Source organism: Typopeltis vanoorti, chromosome 10 (genome assembly GCF_054136105.1).
Source record: "Typopeltis vanoorti isolate ZY-2024b chromosome 10, IOZ_Tvanoo_1.0, whole genome shotgun sequence".
NCBI lineage: Eukaryota > Metazoa > Arthropoda > Arachnida > Uropygi > Thelyphonidae > Typopeltis > Typopeltis vanoorti.
In genome coordinates this window covers 123148067-123166664 of record NC_143558.1, presented here as the reverse complement: position 1 = coordinate 123166664, position 18598 = coordinate 123148067, and the positions used below count along the sequence as shown (strand labels likewise).

The window sequence follows — 18598 nt, the reverse complement described above, 5'->3', positions numbered from 1 at the left end:
AGAAGTTCCTGTGACCAGGTCCTGGCCCTGACAACACAGATTGAAGCAGGCTTCCAGAAGAAACTTAAATCTGAAGCCACTTTCATTGACCTAACATCAGCTTATGACACAGTCTGGATCAGGGGCCTCCTCCTAAAGCTAGCGAATATTATAAGGTGCAAAAAAACTTTCCACCTTTTTGAATCCATTCTTTAACATCTAAGTTTACGACTTACCACATACCAGCTCAAGCAAGTATATGTATGCTGATGACTTAGCGATCCCACATCAGTTTACCTCCTTTGCCAACCTGGAATCATCCTTGAACACAGACCTGAACATCCTGGAAGAGTACTTCAAGAAGCCAAATCCAACAAAAACTGTGTCCACAGTATTTCACCTGAACAATGCAGAGGTGAATCGACACCTCAACCTTTCTTTCTGTGGAAAAGTGGTAGAACATGAGCCTCACCCAAAATACCTTGGAGTGAGCCTGGACAGAAGCTTAACCTATAAAAGGCACATCACCAACCTGTCCAACAAAATTAAAACGAGAAACAATATCATTTCAAGGCTTGCTGGAACAACCTGGGATTGTGGTGCAGAAGTCCTAAGGTTGTCTGCACTAGCCCTCACATTCTCTGTACCAGAATATTGTGCCCCTGTCTGGGAAAGAAGTGCACACACACTAACATTATAGACACCCAGCTAAACTCTACCATGCATACAATCAGTGGGACAGTGAGAAGCATCCCTCTCTCCTAGCTACCTGTCTTATCTAGCATTGCTCCACCAAACATATGGAGAAGACATGCCTCGATTAAAGAATTTAATAAAGCAATGAGCAACGCACTCCTGCCCCTGCACCAGACTCTCATAAATCCACCTAGTCTTCGCCTAAAATCTAGAAAGCCTCTCGGGTCCATGGACGAACTCTCTTCAGCTGCCCTGCCATCAACACATGACATGTGGAGAGAATATTGGTCCAATAATCTCCCAACAAACAGCTTCCTGATAGAAGATCCATGTGCTCTGCAGCCTGGTTCTGCTCTTCCTAGGAAGAATCTGGTCATCAATCAACAGGATCAGAACTAACCAGGGCAGATGTGGCTGCCTACTACATAAATGGGAGCTGTTAGACCACCCTTATTGTGATTGTTCTCTCATGGCTCAGACGATTACTCATATTGTGTACGACTGCCCAAGGCACCAATTTCATGGTGGTGGCCTACAGGACATCCACAAGGTGACGGATGAGGCCTTGGATTGACCTGTAGTTGGTATGGTGGTGGTTATGGAGAAAACAGAAGATCAAGGTCCCTTTTCACCATGAAGACGTTATTCTCATAGTCGCTCTCACAGTCCTTGTTGAAGTATCAGCAGAACTCCTCCTCATGCTAGAAGATGATGATGATGATGCAAAGTGAAATGGGTTTTCTCTAATGGATCAAGATTTTCACACAAGTCACAACTGCTCTCTAATAAAACCTCGGATACAGCTACATTTGTGTTGTGATGTGTTGAGAGAATATGCAATCTTGTCATATTTGGTGCAGTAGGATGATAATTTTTCCCTCGCTTGATTATAACAAATTACTTTTGCTTTTTTTAAAAAAGGAAAGCAGATTGTGCCTTTTATGTAATGAACTTTTACATGTTAAGGTTTTCATCATTTGTTTCTGGAGATTGTGATTGTACATTTCACTTGCCAGTTTCACAAAGCCATATGCGTAAATAAATAAATAAACCACCTAGCCTATTCTTTTAATCAGATATGCAGTCTATTTGGCCTTGTTGTAAAATGTTCTCTTTTCTCTCCCAGACATACCTAAAAGGTCTGATGACCCAAAGCATATATTTCCACACACCCCCCCATTCCCAGAAGCATAACCACGTTCAAAGTCATTCATATATTTATCACGCATTTTTCTCATTTCTCCCTTGATGATCTAGTTTCCCTGACTCTGCAGGTCCCAGTAAGTAAGTAATTTTTTCCATACTCCTCATGTCAAATGAATTCAAGTGCAGGCTGTGCCTCTTATACAAGTCTTTACTGCCATCAAACATGTTCCGCACATCTAAAAACTCACATTTCTTCTACACAGCTTGTGCATGGAGTCATCTGCTCCTGATGTACTCCTACTCTTTACAATTTCATTTCTTCATGATATCAGCAGCAAAACTTCCTCCTCTCATCCTGTTTTCTTTGAAAATACTCTGTCCTTTATATTCTATTCTCATATCAATTATAATCAACAAAGTCTCACTAATGCCTATAACTTTTGGCTAAGTTGAACTAACCATCAAAAAGAACTTGCCCCCTCCTTCTTCCAAATACTTCTGGCAATAGGAGTAAACCCTTTATCCCACACCTCCTCTCACAGTTTGTGATGATTATTTCACTAGAGTTCAGAACGTGAGAAGATACATTCAGCATCATGTGAGCATTCTCCCACTCACTAACTCCACTTTAGGATGCTTGCACATACTTGCCTGCATTTCCATGACTTTGCACATTCAAACTCTTCCTGAACAATACTTCGAATGTAAACCATCTGCCTTATACAAATCTTTTCATTCATTAAATTCCCTCCACAAATTCCAATTATGCACTGATTCATTTGCAATCACATGGCTCTTCTCAATTTATCTTATCATGCTGTGGCAGCAGACTTACAATCTTTACTCTCTCACTCTTCGTATTTGCATGTACCAGCAAAAAAATAATCACTTTCTCTCTCTTTACATCCTAACAACATTGCTAACCATCGTATTCCCATATTTTCATACTCCCTCTCTTGCTCTGCTTTCTCTTCCCTCACATCTCTTCTTTTGTTTCTCTGCCATACCACTTGCTAAGCATTTCTCCAGCCATCTGGTCTCACATTTTGTCCTATGAAGAACTATAAGTAAGTGTGCTATCGCTCTAATTGGCATGTTGTGGTCATTCTCTTCGTTTCTGCTATCACTCAACACACATGCTTCTTTCGACCACTTTAATTACAACATTAACCTCACCACCATTTGCTTGCATTCATTATTCAACTTTCTGCCTGTCATACTTCTTATGTCAGCAAGAGAAGTATACTTCTTCCTGTAATTTCTTTCCTTGCTGTCATAATTCTTACTCTCCCAAATCGTTTCCCTGTTATGGGGTAACAGTTATCTAAAAAAAAAAAGAAAAAAAAAAGGGTGATGACGCATGGCTGTTACAAGTATTACTGCTTAACCCGTATTACTGAGCTATCATGAACAGTTTGTATGTTTAAGATTAAGCTCTCAGATGCTAATTCAAAATTACAAAACACTCAAGCCTGACATTAGTATGCTCTCCAAAGTTTAATAAATGAACATTACTTTTAAGCAAGAAATGTATACTTCCTACCTGCCCAATCAAATATAACTGCCTTTAATGGTCCCTGGTACCTCCTTATTTGACGATAATCCGCAAACAGTTTCAGACATGAGTCATCTGTTAATCAAAAGATAAAAAAAAACAATAAATAAATAAATAAGAAACTCCTTTAGAGAAATGAACAATGAAGTCAAAAGAAAGTATGTTACAGTATTGTTACTATATTTTTTATTTCACTATGTTCCAAACATAGTGAAATTAATGAATTAATATGGATTTAATGTTTAGTATTCATTGTATTTTGTTTTTATTAAACATTAAGTTGCTGAAAAACACCAATTGGGATACCTATCAAAATGGTGGATTGCATAAAAAAAAAGAGCCTCCATAGCTCAGTCAGAATAGATGAAGCCCTTTGGTCGAAAAGACCGGGGTTTAATTCTTGCCAGTGATGTGAGCGTCTCTGGACAATTCATCACAGATAAAATTGATCACAGAGACTGTTCATCACGAGGAAAATTCATCGCCGAGACTATTCATTGCGAGGAAAATTAATCACGGATAAAGGTAAAAAAAAATTTCCCATGTAAGAAATATTTTTTTAAAAATTTAAGAAATATAAGGATTAAGAAATATTTTATATATTATTTAATATTTCGATTATATTTAGCTTTTTGAAAGTTTTTATTCGGTATAAAGTTATTCATCACGGACATATATGAAAAAAAAAAGAAGAAACAGTTCCCATATAAGAAATATTTTTAAAAATTCTTTTAAATGTAAGACATATTTTTTAAAAAATTAAGAAATAGTCAGCCTGGTTGGCCGAGCGGATAGTGTATCTCATCTCCAGCCAAAATACTGTATATTCGAATCCCGCTGTGGACATTTATATTTGTGATCATCTGTGGAAATACAAGTGATGATTGGGTAGATGGCGTTGGTAAACCAACTTTCAATCACCAACTGACTGCAACTAAAGTTGCAGTCAGTTGGTGATTGAATGTTGAAGGCAGAATTCTAGACCAGGTGCCTTCCCTCAACAGGCCTGGAGGTGTCAAATAATAATAATAATATTTTGATTATATGAGGGTGGTCTAACAAGTTCTCAACCATAGATGGTATCACTATCGGCACGATTTTTTTTTCTAAGTTCATACATCTGTCATAAGCATCCATGTGAAATTGCAAGTCATTCTATCAAGTAATTTGTTTTATACAGCTGTCTGAAGCAAAAGTGTTGTCTATATCCCTTGAAATGGATAAAATTGAGTATCGTGTGGTTATAAAATTCTTTGTATAAAACAAACTACTTAAGGTTTAATGGTTAGCATCCAGGAATTTCAGGTGGTATGATCACTTAAACAGAATGGGAGAGGGTGAGGACAGATTAGCAAAACAAGTGTTCTCTGCCAGGTTGGCAGGAAAAAGATCCAGAGGAAGACCAAGAGATAGGTGGATTGATATAGTAAAAAAAGTACTTTAGAAGATAGAAATATAAGATCTGATAAGTTGGAGTTTTGACAGGTAACGGTTTGATTTAGAGGAAAACTGTAGATAGGAAGTTAGTAATGATGTAAGTTTTTCATGTAGTACTATCATATCCTATACACCCCTTGAGTGTACATGTCAGGAATTTGATGATGATGCATAGCAGTAACTAGATTTCTAAAAAGACACATTACCTGGCCATGTGAGGCCACTGAGCCTAACATGAAAGAGGAAGGAATGGTAAACTTGATTAAGTGAGGATGATATTGGGCAGAAATAGAAATGAAGGAATATCAGAATCTTCCAGAAGGATATGATGGAGAAATAAAGAGAGGAGAGTACTTTTAATGACAGCAGAGAAAATGCGTACACTAAGAATGGAAGTGAAAGATAGTAGCATGTGAGAAGATTTAGAGGCCATTTGATGAAAATTGAAAATTATTACAATAATGCATTTAATAAGATGTTGTTAGCCTGGAACGTACCAGGCAATGAATGATGTTTAGACAAATTAGTTGGGCATTTATAAAGAAGGTATCCTAATGTGTGGAAACTAGGATGGTATTGTTGAGTTTCTGAGAGACAGTTATCTTAAGCAGTATCGGGTGGAAGCAACATAAGGTTTTAGAGTGTTAGATTTGGTGATATCTTGCCAGGATGTGGTTGTGAATGCAGTATAAACACTGCTGCAAATTAGTGAGATGTACTAATTAGCTTATGAGATGATCAAAGAGGCTACTATTAAAAGCTTAAAAGATGGTAAGGCAAGAGATGGTAAGCAGCCCATGTTATTAAAGGGTTGAAGAGATAAGATAAAGTAGTTTTTTTTTTTTTTTTTTGTAACAATAAGCTGTTACTCATTCTTTGCTGATGTTGAAAATTAAAAGGGGAGGGGATCACATTTCATATCCGTAGACAGCGTGTGGTCACTGCCATATCTCACCTTGCTTTGGGAGTGAAGCCTTCTGTTAGAAGAAGTGATGGAGTTGAAGATGTCGTTTTCACACAGAGTTAGCAGGACAATCACAAATATCCATGCCCATAGCAGGATTCGAACCCACAGCTTCTTGGCTAGAAAGCAGATATGCTACCACTTGGCCAACCATTTCATAGCATGATAATGTTTTTTGAATAAGAACAGTAAGTTAAGTATTATCTAACACAGTTTATTAAGTATAAAGTTATTGTACAAATATATAAATAAATAAAATGTGTATGATAATTTTTAACAAAAATTTTATATAAGATATATCAAAAAATATATATATCAAATATCTTAACAATAGAATTAGAATATACTGAAAAAAATAAATTTCGTTAAATAAACTAGGGTTATTTGCATACTAGGTAAATGTGTAAAAAATGACTGAATATTACAAATTTCTAAAGGAAATACTGTGAGTAGACATATTACTTACCATTATAAAAACAGAATTAACTCATATAAATTATTCTTTATTCGTACAAAAAAAAAAAAAAGCAGTATGAAAGAAGAAAATCAAGAGAATGTTTCTGTTAAGTGATGTAAGCAAGAGGAAGAATAATTACAGAAAGGGTGACGTCAGCAGATGGTTTATAGTAGTAAGTGATCATTGAAAAGAATGTGGTGGAATTATTTAATGAGCACTTTGTCATGTGTATTATACTAGTATAAATGGTGCTGTGCAACCTAGAAGGGTTGTAAATGTAGCGGTATCTGAGACAAAAAAAAATTCACATGTATCAAGTGTTGAGGCAAGATGTTAAAAAGTCTGCAAGAATAGATGACATATCATTACATATTTTTAAGGAACATGTGAAAGAGTTAGCTATTCCCTTGACTTGGTTGTTTAATGAGGGTCTTGTAATAGGACAGGTTTGCAAGTTGTGGAAAAAAGGCAAAACAGTGCCATTGCACAAGTATGGAACTAGGATAGAAATTTCCAACTATAGACCAGTCAGTATTTCTGCATTTTGTAATTAAATTAGATATTGGAGAGGTTAGTTTGGAACACAGTACAGGATTGGGTTGATTAGTTTATTAGCAATATTACTTGCGTTTATGATAAGGTAATAAATCTGTTGGAAGGGAGATCCATATACAGTAATATTCTTGGGCTTTGCAAAGACTACAACATGATAAGCTGGTGCACAAGCCAGGGAAGACAGCGCTTGTTAACAAACTGGTTATATGGGTTGTACATTGCCTCTCTAAATGATACCAGCAATTGTATGATGAAATAGTGTGGAATAATATTTCTTTAGGAAGGTAAAGAGAGATGTGTTGAATGTTCTGTTGTTAGGATTTGCTATTTATCTTATCTGTTAATGATATTTAATGTGGACTAAATGAGGCTCTTAATTTACCAATGCAGCAAAGCTGGGCAAAGTTATAAGGAGCGATACAGTAATTCTCTTCAGAAAAATATATCACATTGATAACACAGTCCAACACAATTTTTGCTGACTTTTACATGTGACTTGTTTTTTACTAATTTGGGTGCACTGATTTCAAATATCAAACACATTTTTCTCTATCATGTCAGGTTTTTCCTCTATGGCATTTTCTTTTTGCTAATTTGTAAGTTTTCATCATCATCATCTTCATCATCAAATTCCTGCCATGTACCCTCAAGGGGTGTAGAGGATATGACAGTAATACATGAAAAAATTACATCATTACTAACTTCCTATCTACAATTTTCCTCCAAATCAGTCTGTTACTTGTCAAGACTCCAACATTATCAGATCTTATATTTCTATCGTCTAAGGCCCTTTGTACCATATCAATCCACCTATATCTTGGTCTTCCTCTGGGTCGTTTTCCTGCCAACCTGGCAGAGAACACTTGTTTTGCTAATCTTTCCTCTCCCATTCTATTTAAGTGACCATACCATCTGAGATTAGCTCTGCTAACGCATTCCTGGATGCTGACAATGTCAAGTTCTTTCCTAATATCCTCATTTTTAATATGATATTGCCATTGATGCCATCTGTTCATGCCTCTAATCTTTCTCAGGACTCTCATATCTGCGGTCTCTAGTCTTTGTTCAAGTGTTTTACTTCTGACCCAGCTCTCAGATCCATAAGTTAAAATTGGTTTGAACACAGTCTTGTATAAAGCTAATTTAGTGTTCCGACTAATTTCTTTCTTATTCCATATGAATTTATTCAATTGACTTCCCACGATACCAGCTTTGCTGATTCTGTTGTCTATTTCTATATTTAGTTTACCATCTTCAGTAAAAATTGTGCCTAAGTAGCTGAAATGTTTTACTTGTTCCACAGGTTCTCCATTCACAACACAGTTGACATTTTCAATGATTCTGCCTATTTTCATTGTCTTTGTCTTTTTATTGCTGACCTTCATACCATATCTATTACAACAGCTATTCAATTTAGTCAGAGAATGTTGCAGACTTGTAGCGGATTTATTTAGAAGTATAATATCATCCGCATAAAGCAAAGAGCTGACATTAACATCTCCAATTTTGATATCAGGTTTAATACCACATTCCTTCATAATGTGATCCATATAGATAATGAATAACAGAGGGGATAATGTACATCCTTGTCTCACACCAGATTTAACATTAAACCATCTTCCTGTACTTCCTTCAATTCTAACTGCTGACTCACAACTCAAATAAAGACTAAGTATTGTTTGATATAATGCCCCATTGACATCATATAACTGCAGCGTATTGAATAGCTTCTCTCTTGGCACCTTGTCATATGCCTTTTCCAAATCGACAAAACTTAAATACAGAACTTTGTTATATTCCCATACTTTCTCGACTATTTGTCGTAAAGTGAAGATCTGATCCTGACAGCCTCTATTTGGCCTGAATCCAGCTTGTTCTTCACCAAGCTTTTCTTCCACAATTCTTCTCAACCGTTTCTCAAGTATACTTGCATAGATCTTGCCAGGAACACTCAGTAGGGAAATACCTCTGTAATTCTCACATTCAGTTTTATTTCCCTTTTTGTATATGGGTACTATGAGAGCTCGACTCCAATCATCGGGAATTCATCCCTCTGTCCAGGCTTTCTGAACTATGCAGTGCAGCCACTGTAAGACTCTTATACCACCATACTTCAGCATTTCTGGTCGAATATCATCTACTCATGCTGCCTTTCCACATTTCATGCCTTTGATGGCTTTTTCTACTTCAAGTATGGATATGTATTCCTGACTGCATGCCTGGTCAGTGTTTTTTATCACTGTGCTGTCATCACTGCTTGTTTCATTTAGCAGTTTTTCAAAGTAATTACTCCATACTTCAAGGATATCTTTTTCTCCGGTTTTCATGTCACCTTTATCATCTCTAGCTCCTTTTACAGCACTCTTTCCTCCATTCCTAAGCTTCTTCAACAACCTCCAGAATATTTTGCCACCTTCTTGATATTTATTTTCTATATTCTTGCCAAAGTCCTCCCATGGCTTTTGTTTAGCTAGTTTTACACACTGTTTAGCTTTCTTACATTTGTCTCTATATTCTGTAAGAGTAAAAGCTGACTTATTTGCCAGGAACTTTTGATATGCTTTCTTCTTTTCCTTCACTGCCTCTTTAACTTCCTTTGTCCACCAGGGAGTTCTGATTTTTTTATCCTTGCACACAACCTCACCACATGCCTCTCTGGCAGAATCAATCAATGGTTCCTTCAGAGTTTGCCACTGAATCTCCAAGGTTTGATTCCTGTTCTCAAACTCTTTCATTTTCTTTTCAATAATATTTCTGTATTTTAGTCTACAGTTCACATCTGAGAGCTGCTGAACTCTTATTCACTTTAAAACTTTCTTACATGTTATTCTTTTCAATATGAAATTCTATTTTATCCTGCTCAAGACTAAATAGTGATCACTTCCAATTTCAAATCCTCTGTACACTCTGGTGTCCTGCACCAGGGAGAAAACATCACTATCAACAATAACATAGTCAATGAGACTTTTCTTATTCCTAGCCTCTTCTCTCCATGTGAATTTGTGCACATTTTTATGTTGGAACATGGTGTTAGTAATAACCAGTCCATGTCCTGAGCAGAAATCCACAGGTATTTGCCATTATTATTAGCTTTGCTCTTTTCTCCAAATTTTCCCAAAATATTTTTGTATGTCTCACAATAATTTCCTACTCGGTTATTTAGTTCCCCAACAAGGACCAACTTTTCCTTTTTCATTGTGTCAGCTGTTTTCTCTAAATCCTCAAAAAATTCCTCCACTTCTACCTTAGTAGAACCTTCTGTGGGACCATAGGCACAAATAAGTCTCATTGTCCAGTTCCCCATTGTCATATTTGCTCACATTACTCTACTTGAGATTGACTGCCATTCAAGAAGATTAGCCTCGTATTTTGTGTTGAATACTATGGCTACTCCTTCTTTTCCTTGATTGTCATTGCCTGAATATAACATTTTGTATTTATTGCTCAGAAAGATCTCACCAGTTTTGGTCTTTTTTGTTTCAGTCACCCCTATTATGTCGATCTGGTACTTATCTAATTCCTCAGCTAGCTCCATTTCTTTGCCATTAAGGTTCTTACGTTGATAGTACCGATCTTTAACTCTGGTGATGTTGAGTTGGGGTTTGTTTTCAGATTTGTTCCAGTAGCTGACTTTTCGCTGTTCGCCCTGGTTCCCTGGCGAAAACAACGGGGGCCTTGTTTAACCAGGCGACGCCCCAGCCGGCATGAAATTTTGTCATGTTGTACCATCATTTTTTATTTTGGTTTAACCAATAAGAATACAATTTGGTCGGCTAAATCCCAAATTGCCATCCCATCCTCGTTCGTTCAGTATCAAAGTAGATACCCAACAGGGTGCACCACGAGAAGGTGAGGATTGGACATTAGGTCAGAAGCCCTGGTCGGTTCTCCGCATTCCTTTAAAGGCTATGTGGAGGTCTCCTCTCAGTTATACAGCTTTGACCCTTAAGCACCCCATTTGTAAGTTTTTGATAGTTTTAAGGAGGCAGTACTATTTAGAGGATCAAAAAAATCGATTTTTTAATATTATTTTCTGAAAGTATGTACTTTTAAAATTATTATTCAAAGCGGTGCGCAGATCAGAATTGGAGCACTCACCGCTCTCGCTTGTTAGTAAACGAATAAATGCGTAAGAACCTGCAACGGCACGTACTGGCGCTTTGAATGCGAGAGAGGCCGATATTAGATACATAACTACTTAACAATATTCATTAAAAATTACAAGAATATTTATAAAAAAATAACAATTTTACTTACACATGAGTTTCAGGGAATAAATTTTTGTTTGTAGCAATTTCTGCTGTGTGTTCTGTTTTGGCAATCCCTTTGAATACTCCAACAGTAGTCGGCCATCATGTGAGAATCCCATCTTCCTTGGTACCGATCTTCCATAGTTTTTAAGTCTTGATGAAATCTTTCGCCTTGTTCATCGCTTACAGCACCTAAATTCTCAGGAAATCTATCAAGATGACTGTATAGGAAATGAAGCTTTATGCTCATGTTGCAACCTAGGCACTGGAAATTTTCAAGCATTGTTTCCACTAGATCTTTGTAATTGCACGCTTTTTTTGTTTCCAAGAAAATTATTCACAACCATCGTAAATGAAATCCGGGCCCCTTTCTCAATTTCATTCATAGAGTTGATGAAATTCTCATTAAAGTTCTAATTTGCAGTCCATCAAATACACCGGCTTTAATTTTTTAATAACTAAGTCGTGGAAATTTTTCACATATGTATTGGAAACAGTCACCTTGTAAATCTAAAGCTTTAATATACTGCTTCATAAGACCTAGTTTGATGTGTAGAGGTGGAAAAATGATTTTTTCTCTGATTGATTTATAACATTCTGTTCTCCAACATTTAAGGATATTCTAAGAGGCCAATGTTTCTGACTCCAGTGTTGGTTTCTAGCTCGACTATCCCAGAAGCATAGAAAACACGGAAACTTTGTATATCCTCTTTGAAAGCCAAGCAAAAAGTTCACCATTTTAAGATCCACACAGATGATCCAGTTATGGTCTGTATATTTTAATAACTTCAGAACCTTTTTAATGTCCTCATATGTTTCCTTTAAGTGGACTGAATAGCCACTTAAATTGAGCCATATACATTCCCATTGTGTAGTAAGACACATTTGAGACTTCTGCTTGAACTGTCGATAAATAAATGCCACTCATTTGGATGATATTGTACAACACTCATTTCAGTTAGTAAACCTGACACATTGTTAAAGTAAACAAACCCACACTCGTGTTTAAAATATTGTGCAAGATTACTTTCCCTGCTACAATAAAAAGTTATCTTCGTATCTTGCTCCAGTAAGTTTTTTTCATTTAATCTTGAAGCTAACAATTCCGATGATTCCTTTGATAGGCCCAAATCTCTTACTAAGTCATTCAATTCCGCTTGAGTAAAACGTTGCGGTCCAGAACTAGAAATTAAATTTTCATTGTCTAAATCAACATCCGGGTCTTGCTCCTCAAGAACATCTGGCATATCCCGATCATGCTCATTCTCAAGTAAAGGAAGTCCTTTATAAATTGGCATGGCTATTTCATTGGAATGAGCAACTGGCCGAAGTGCTGAGTCGAGATTTGCATACACAATTTTTTTCTTATTCTTCTTATTATAACCAGAAGTCTGAACTAAACAAAAATAGCAATCATCTACGTGATTTTTCGGTTCACGCCAAATCACTGGAATGCCAAAAGCTAATTTTTGGCATTTTCCCTTGCTCCTGTCGTAAATTTTCTACACATCACTTACACACTTTATTTGGAGCCCATGAATTGTCCTGATCTGCAAGTTTTACGTCAAAGTATGCAAAGTACACTTTCTTAACGAAATCAGTGATATTTGTCCTTTGACTGGGAACAGTAAAGCTGCCACAAATGTAGCAGAAGGAATCTACACTATTGACACATTTTCGAGTAGTAGACATGATGTATTTTCTTCACTGCCAACTAACATGCAATTAACAAGACAAAAAAAACAGAGACTTTATTGAAACGTTATAAGCGCTTATCATACTTTCATGATCGATTAATGATCTACTGATTTCGATCGTTCTTTGTCCTCTATGACGCATACAGCATTAATTTGTTTTAGGCAGTTGTCATCGCCTACTTTTCATCACCTAAATGTATTAGGTCGGTTATCGGCCTCTCTCACATTCAAAGCGCCAGTATGTGCCGTTGCAGGTTCTTATGCATTTATTTGTTTACTAACAAGCGAGAGCGGTGAGCGCTCCGATTCTGATCCGCGCACCGCTTTGAATAATAGACTATATCTTCGGGAATTTTTTGAATGCCTTGATAAAAAGTTAGGAACAGATTTTTAAAAGTACATACTTTTAGAAAATAATATTAAAAAATCGATTTTTTTGATCCTCTAAATAGGTACTGCCCCCTTAAAACTATCAAAAACTTATAAAAATTAGCAAAAAAAAAATGCCATAGAGCAATATCCTGAGGTGATAGAGAAATATGGGTTTGATATTTGAAATCAGCGCACCCAAATTAGTAAAAAACAAGTGTCAGATCATAATCAGTAGAAAAAAAATTTTTTTGTTGGCCAGGGTAATATATCACCACGTATTCTGAAGGAATGTGCCAGGAAGTTGACACCTGCCTTAATGTATTTTTTTAAAATGAGTCTGGCACTGGGTCAAGTTCCTAAGGAGTGGAAGGAGGGGAAAGATTGTGCCACTTCATAAGGTAGGTGATAGAACCGAAGCATCAAATTATAGGCCTATCTGTGTGTCAGGTGTTGTGGTTTAAGTTTTTGGAGAAGCTTGTGAGAACTAGGATCCAGAATTGTTGACAACAATGGTATTATCTTTGATGGACAGCATGGATTTGTTAAAGGGAGATCATGTTTAGTAATCCTTGCTTATTACAATAAGGTAATGACTGCGTCCTTGGACAGAGGAGAGGAATACACAGTAATATACTTAGATTTTGCAAAGGCTTTTGATAGATTACTGCATGACAAGTTGATAGTTAAACTAGAACAGATGGAGTTGGATATTAGATTAGTACAGTGGATTGGAGACTGGCTATTAGGTATTAGCAAGTTGTGTATGGGGGAGCAATATCTAGGAAAAGGAAAGTCACTAGTGATGTGTCTCAGTGGTCTGTTTTAGGGCCACTACTGTTTAACTTGTATATTAATGACATTGGCAAAGATTTGGTGGAGATATTCAGTTGTTTGCAGATGATGCAAAGTTGGGACGAACCATGAAGAGCAGAGAAGATGTTGTTGTGGCCTTACAAGAAGACTTGAATAAATTGAGTGACTGGGCACAAGAATGGGGATACAAGTTCAATGTTGCAAAATGTAAGGTTTAAATTTTGGGAAACAAAGATGGGATATGCAGAATCTATGCTTGGTGAGGATATATTGTCAGAGGTGGAGGAAATAAGAGATCTTGGGATGAATAAGGATCTGAAATTTAGGGGAAACATTGCCAAAATTGTGAAGACAACACAAAGACTTCTGTGAATGATGCAGAGGACACTGACTTGTAGAAGTAGGGAGATTCTTGTTCCATTGTATAAGGCTTTGATTAGACCACACATGGACTACTCTGCCCAGATTTGGTCACCTGGTTTTCAAAAAGATGAAGAGATGTTGGAAAGGGTCCAGAGGCAACTGACTAAGGTAGTTTCTGACCTCTGGAATGTTGAATATGAGGAAAGATTGAGAAGATGCAATTTACAGAGTCTGGTGGATAGGAAGAAGAGGGGAGATATGATAGAGACCTACAAGTTAGTAAGGGGTTGTTATAGGATTAATGTTGGAGAGATTCTACAGAAAACAGTGGGAGATCAGAGAAAAAACAGAGGTCATCCCTGGAAACTGTATAAAGAGGGTGTGAGTAGGAGAGTGAGAAGCGGGTTTTTTCCATGCAGAGTTGTGAATGATTGGAATGCCTTGCCTAAGAGTGTGGTGTTTACAGAGAATTTGAGTGTGTTTAAAGCACAGCTCATCATACTGTGCTTTAAATACTACCCAAGACTTCATGGGGTCTTGGGTAGTAGTAGTAATAATAATAAGAAGAAGATATGAATAGTCATTTTAGCTTGTAGAAATGAGTGGGTTTCAGTTTTAATTTATAAGTGCAGAGATATAACGTTCTGTACTGTTCCATCAGTACTGCGATTCCAGAATTAGATGAGATAGAATTGAGATCTAGGATCAGGGCTCAACAGTGATCTGAAGGATAAAGAACAAATTGCAAGTGTTTCAAAGACTAAGACTTCACTACTGCAATAAGAAGGTAGTTGTGCAACAGTATAAAGCATTGATCAGATTACATGTTGACTGTTCTGACAAAATTTAGTCAGGCTAGTTTATGCTGCAAGCAAGAAAAAACTGTACATGGCAAAATGATTTTCAGGAATGACGGTGGTAAGGAGGTCACTGAATCAGTCGATATAGTGGAGTTACTGAGCACGCACTTTGCAAATGTATATCATCCAGGTGGTGACATTGAAGAAATGAAGGAACCATTAGTTTATATGGGAATTGTGATGAATGAAGTGGAGGTGAATAGTCTATTACAGAACCTTAATGTGAATACATCTGTGGGATTGGATGGTATACCGGCATGGGTCTTGCTTGAAGCGGCTAAAGATTTATCAGTGCCCTTGACCATGTTGTTTAATCTGAGTCTCAGGTCTGGTTTAGTCCCGAAGGTGTGGAAAGAGGGGGAAAATAGTTTCACTGCATAAAGGAGGATCCAAGACTACGGTTGCAAATTACCGACCGATCAGCATATCAGGAGTCATTGTCAAGGTCTTGGAGAAAGTAGTCAAGGGAAAAATACAGGAATGGATTGATTAAAATGAGATACTGTACAGGGGACAGCATGGCTTTGTGAAGGGTAGATCATGCCTCAGTTATAAAACTTGCTCAAGTTTTATAACAAGGTGACGGCTGAACTGGATAAGGGTAATGGGTTTACAGTGATTCTACTGGACCTTGCTAAAGCCTTTGATAGGATACCACATGAAATTCTAATCTGTAAACTACAACATATGGGAATGGATATAGGATTGGTGAGATGGATAGGTGGGTGGTTGATGGAGAGATATCAAAGAGTTTTATTCAGGAGTAGAGTCCAAAAGATGGCCTGTGACTAGTGGTGTGCCATAGGGTTCTGTTCTTGGACCACTGCTGTTTAATCTGTTCATTAACGATATAGGGAAGGATCTAAGTGGAACAGTTCATTTGTTCACTGATGATGCAAAGTTGGGTAGGGCAATAGTGAATGCAGAAGATGTCAAAATCTTGCAGGATGACTTGGATAGATTGGAGTTCTGGGCTAAGGAGAATGGATGTCAATTTAATGTGACAAAATGTAGGGTTATGCATTTTGGGGTGAAAAGATTAGCAGCAGTATACCACATTGGTGGAACTGTACTCCAGGAGATTGATGAGGCCAGGGACTTTGGAGTGTTGGTGTATAGGGAGATGAAGTTTATGGGACACACTGCAAAAGTAGCTAAATCAGCTCACTCACTTGGTTGTTGAAAAATACCTCGACAAGCAAAAACAAGCAAGTTATTGTACCTCTGTACCGAGCCTTGATAAGACCTCATCTCGACTACTGTGCCCAGATTTAGACAACTCGGTTCCTTCTTGATGGGGAAGAGGTGGAGAGGATCCAGAAGCGAGTGACTAAGATAATAGCAGGTCTATGGAATGAATCATATGAGAACAGGTTGAAGATTTGTGGGTTGCAGAAACTAGTTGATAGGCGGAAAAGGGGAGATATGATTGAGACATTCAAATTGCTAAAGGGATTCTACAGGATTAATTTAGAGGATATTTTTGAGATCAGGACTGGTGGTGGGAGAACTAGATGACACCTATGGAAGCTGGGCAAGAGTGTGGTTAGCAGGGGTGTTAGAGCTGGGTTCTTTACTTTTAGAGTAAAGAAAGAGACTCTGGAAGTGGAATAAGCTACCAGAGTCTGTTGTAGGTGCTATGACGGTGAGCGAGTTCAAGGCAAGGTATGATAGATACTGTGAGAATGTCGTATAGTTGTGTGGACATGATGTTTAGGGTCTCCCTCGATGAGTCTAAGGACTCCCTGAAGTCGCCCATAATAATAATAATAATAATGTGGAAACATTGGAGAGAGTCCAGAGACATGTGATAACAACAATATTACAGCTCTAGAATACTGGTAATGGGAAGAGGATCAGGTGAAATAAACTGCAGAATTTGGTGGATAGGTGGAAAAGAGGCAATATGATATAGATATTTAAGTTAGTGGGCAGATTTTATCAAATTAATACAGAGGGATCAGAAAAAAAGAGAAGGTAAGAAGGGAGGAATAAGAGGCCATCCCTGGAAGTTGTATAAAAGTATGATGAAGAGGAGAAAGAGACACAAAGAGGAGTAGATTTTTTACATAGAGAGTGGCATGGTGAGTAGAAGGTGCTGTGAATGCTGAGATCATGAACAAGTTTAAGTGTAACATGTACTCATCAAGTAAAACCTCCTATGATGAGTCTATTAACTCAATTGAAGCTGTTGTAATAATAATAATATTTCATCCTGTCAACCTGCAGCATACTGCCTCAAAAACATTTCCTCCTTACCTCACCATTCTATGTTGTACTGGCATAAAAGTTGTATTAAGGGAAAGAAAAAAATGAGAAGTAGATGTTTTATGCAGAGCATCACAGGTGAATGTAATACATTACTGGAGTACACTGTAAATTAGTTTAAGACTGAATCTCCCGTGAGGCATCCTGTGATGAGTCTGTTGACTCCATGGAGATTTATTTATCGAATAAATATACAATTATTTATTGGATAAAAATTATTACATTATGCAGTTCAGTTTATTAAATATTCAAAACAACCACCTTTATATTATGTGTGCATTCCAACTCATTCAAACTTATAGAAATTGATATTATGAAACTGCAATCAATACTACATCTTGGAAACACTGAAATTCATTGAATTAGTTCATCTGTTAATATATTAATTGTTCTAGATTTTTTATTATAAATAAATCTTCAAAATAATCACCTTCATATTATGTATACATTCCAACTCATTCAACTTTGGAAATTCTGCCATTATGAAATTGCAACAATACTGCATCTTGGAAACATTGAAATTCATTGTACTAGTTCATCTGTTATGTCCTTACTTTCATACTCTGATCTTTTTGTATAACCCAACACCTTATGGTGTTGGGTTATACAAAATATGTACAAAAATGGTCACTGGTTATACAAAATTATACAAAAATGGTCACTGGATCCAGTGACCAAGGCTAATTTCGTAGACTGCCAGGTAATCAAGCAGTCAGAAATTGCTTTTTAGATACTATGTGATATTTCTCATGAAATGTGGGGAAACCTCTCTACTGGCCATGGTGGATGAAATAGTGAAACCAAATTGCACTTCTTATCAATGTTATTCAACAGGTGCCTGAATCGTATCCAGATTTTGCTGAATATCTATAGACGTCATGGCCAGTTGGGATGTTAATGCTGGGAGTACATTTGTAATCCTGTTCGTATTCTCTAAAGAGAGATTGGCAGTTCAATTTGAAAACAGTGTAAAAATTATTACGGCTGGGTATAAAATTGTGCTTTATAATAGCATTTGTTGTCACAAATGAAACTAGAGCATGTACAATGCAAACATAACCTTGGTTTGTCTAATTTTGCTATTAAAATGGCACAACTAAAAATTTATTGCATTCCATCAAAGCAGGATTTATCATTTTCAAATCATTTTGCTAATAAAAACAATCTAATTATACAAAAAAGGGGA

The 18598-nt window shown here is 36.9% G+C and overlaps 1 protein-coding gene across 1 annotated transcript in view; it reads right to left on the bottom strand.

Annotated features, from left to right (window-relative positions):
- LOC150102758 (uncharacterized) overlaps nucleotides 1–18598 on the bottom strand; it is a 174695-nt gene that overhangs the window by 139468 nt on the left and 16629 nt on the right. Inside the window, exon 2 of the mRNA XM_090399294.1 lies at nucleotides 3365–3451. Coding sequence (XP_090255420.1) covers nucleotides 3365–3451 — 87 coding nt within the window. The remainder of the gene's footprint in view (nucleotides 1–3364; nucleotides 3452–18598) is intronic.